The sequence below is a fragment of the Mastacembelus armatus genome, chromosome 14 (genome assembly GCF_900324485.2).
Source record: "Mastacembelus armatus chromosome 14, fMasArm1.2, whole genome shotgun sequence".
NCBI lineage: Eukaryota > Metazoa > Chordata > Actinopteri > Synbranchiformes > Mastacembelidae > Mastacembelus > Mastacembelus armatus.
The window spans coordinates 18,267,239-18,270,274 of NC_046646.1; the positions used below are offsets into that span (position 1 = coordinate 18,267,239).

At 35.4% G+C, this 3,036-nt stretch overlaps 1 protein-coding gene across 1 annotated transcript; it reads left to right on the forward strand.

Annotated features, from left to right (window-relative positions):
• The first annotated feature begins 885 nt into the window (after window positions 1-885).
• Window positions 886-1,872, forward strand: LOC113142558 (olfactory receptor 1-like). Its single transcript, XM_026327595.1, has one exon. The coding sequence runs from the start codon at window positions 886-888 to the stop codon at window positions 1,870-1,872; it is 987 nt and encodes a 328-aa protein (XP_026183380.1).
• Window positions 1,873-3,036: the final 1,164 nt, after the last annotated feature.

The window sequence follows — 3,036 nt, forward strand, 5'->3', positions numbered from 1 at the left end:
TCTATACCTGTTTATTCCTAATTAGGGTCACAGGGATCTGCTGGAGCCTATTCCAGCTCTCTTTAGGTACAAGGCAGAGGTACACCCTGGATAGGTCACCAGTCCATCACAGATTGGTGAGTTTCAATTTTCAAATCAATGTAGGTTCAATAAAAACATACATTACAACAGGTGGTTAGCATCATTACCTCACAGCAAAAGTTTCCTGGTTTGAACCCTGGTTGACCCAGGGCCTTTTTATGTGGAGTTTAGATGTTCTAACTGTCTCTCTGTGAGTTTTTTGGTACTCAGTCCAAAAACATGCAGCTTAGGTTAACTGATCAATCTATATTGTCTGTAGCTGTGAATGTGAACATGACTGGTTGTCTCCATTTATGTGTCAGTCCAGGGTGTACCCAAGTTTTTGTGCAGTGTCAGCTGGGATTGGCTCAAGCTCCCCCATGACCCTGGATAAGAAGAATAAGGATTAGATAATGGATACATTTTTAAAAACTTCTGAATTCATTTGACCTCCTTTTTAAAAACATTAATTGTGCTTTATAAATTGTGACATTTGTTCTAATTAATTTTCTGTTTCCACATGTATCAATACCATGGTGACAATAGTTAACTGAATTAGTTGTTTCAGCACACTGACTATAATGACATTGACTAATTTGTAATTTGTGGTCATGTGACACAGCTACCTTCATTTCTTCTGACTCAATGACAGAGGACAAAATATAAACAGTAGGTCTCTCACAGTACAACTCACTTTAGGGAACTGCACACTGGTTACTGTCTGAGGTGAGTTTGGCTACAGCAGTTTGCATGAATTATCTATGTCATTAGTATACAGTACATTGTTTTAGTTTCTCCTTTTTCATCAAGATAAGAAAATTCATAATGGTCCCAGCTGCTACCATATCTAATGTCACATTTGTTCGTCCAGCAGAATTTTATCTCAGTGGATTTTACAATGTCCTTCATGAAGAGTATTTTTATATCTTCCTGTGTTTTGTCTACATCATGACTGTTGTTGGGAATGTTCTTCTTCTGTCAGTGATTTTCCTGGTCAAAACTCTTCATACTCCTAAATACATGATTGTGTTCAACCTGGCTTTGACAGATTTGTGTGGGAGCACTGCTCTCATCCCAAAAGTCTTAGACACATTTTTGTTTGACAACAGATACATTGTCTATGAGGCTTGTTTAAGTTATATGTTCTTTGTTTTATTCTTTGGAAGTGTGCAGTCATGGACACTTGTCACTATGGCATATGACAGATTTATAGCAATTTGCTTCCCTTTAAGGTACCATAGTATTGTGACTAAACCAGCTATTGCTGCAATGCTGTTATTTGCATGGATTGTTTTATTGAGTCTAATATCATGCATGGTTGGGCTACTTGATCGTCTCTCCTTCTGTGGATCTTTGGTGATACAAAGCTTTTTCTGTGATCATGGACCAATATATCGTCTGGCCTGTCCTGACAAGTCATTAAATTACATATTTATATTTATTTTTGTCATAACAGTCTTCTCTTTTCCTCTCATATTAATATGCTTGACATATATTTGCATTGCCATAGCACTGAGCAGGATTGCATCAGGAGAGGAAAGACTCAAAGCATTGAAAACTTGTACTTCTCACATAATTCTTGTGGCTCTTTTTTTCCTACCATTTCTGGGCACCAACATAGCTGGACTGGCCTCCTACCTTCATCCTAATGCCAGAATGATGAACTCTGCTTTAACACACACCATACCTGCTTTACTAAATCCTATTATATACTCTTTAAAGTCAGAAGAAGTGCTGAACGCTATCAAGAAATTTTGGAAAAACAATAGGCTGAGTAACATAATCTTGTCTGAGAAGGTGACGTCTTTATGACTGCTCTGCTGACATTTCCAAAGTGGTAAGTTTGTATAAATATCTTATTTTACAATGAAAATATAGGCATAGTTGTCTGAATGTGTTTTCACATCTTAGATATATTTTGCAAAGCTGATCATTTACTGTTGTTCTATAATGCTTTACCTTGGAGATGCAAATATTAAACACATATTAAATTATAAAATAACAATCTAAAAAGAAAATATATTCAGAGATATTAAACATGGCTGTTAAAGCATCAATGTGAAAAAATGTATCAACCCATAATGTAACTTTAACAAAATGTACTACACTAATATTAATGGTATAAAAGGGGACTTCCTGTGTAATATCTTATTGAGATTAACAATCTCTTTTTCAAGAAAGACCTGGCTGGATTATCAACATTACAAGTTTCAAACAGGACAATACCTCATCTAACACATATGTTGAAACAAAGCCAGACCTAAAAAACAAGAGAAAATATATGGAAGGTGAATGAGACTTTGAATAGAGAGGGACCATTAGTGTATTTTGCCACATATTTTATCCAGTGGTAAAGCATTTCCAGTTTCTTTATTTACACATGAAAACTATTCCAAGCTGTTGCGGCATGAAACACATTTTTCACAGAAAGTGATGACATTTTTTGTTCTCCTGTGTTGCCACTGTGTCAACAATGTAAAAAAGTTTTTTCTACATTTATTAAGTAACATGACCTTTGTTTTGTCTGGGGTTGGATGTGCAAAGATTGTACATCATTAATTGCACACTGATGTTTATGAAGTTTATAAAGAGCCAATTAGCTTTTACATGTGGAGTCCTACCCTAGCAATAATTACTAAAGCAGTCTGCTGCTTGATCAAACATGTTTTCAAGAAGCAACCATTACCATAACAGGGCATGGTCCTTAGCATCAAAGGCTTTAGACAAGTCCTGTCAATCTATTTAAATATTTCATCACGATTAATTACATGATGTCCATTGTTAACTTTCTTTATGCAGATTTATGTTTTTATTATCAGAATATTTTGCAGAGTATCAATGTGCATATAATAAATGCTACAGCTCCTTAAGAAACTCATGAATTGTGTATTCCTTGCTTGCCAGCTGCTGCAGAATCATTCATTCATCATTCATCAATCTATTATCTATACCCGTTTATTCCTAACCAGGGTCACA

Coding starts and splice junctions, on each gene's coding strand:
- LOC113142558 (XM_026327595.1), top strand. CDS start 886: ATGGTCCCAGCTGCTACCATATCTAATGTCACATTTGTTCGTCCAGCA.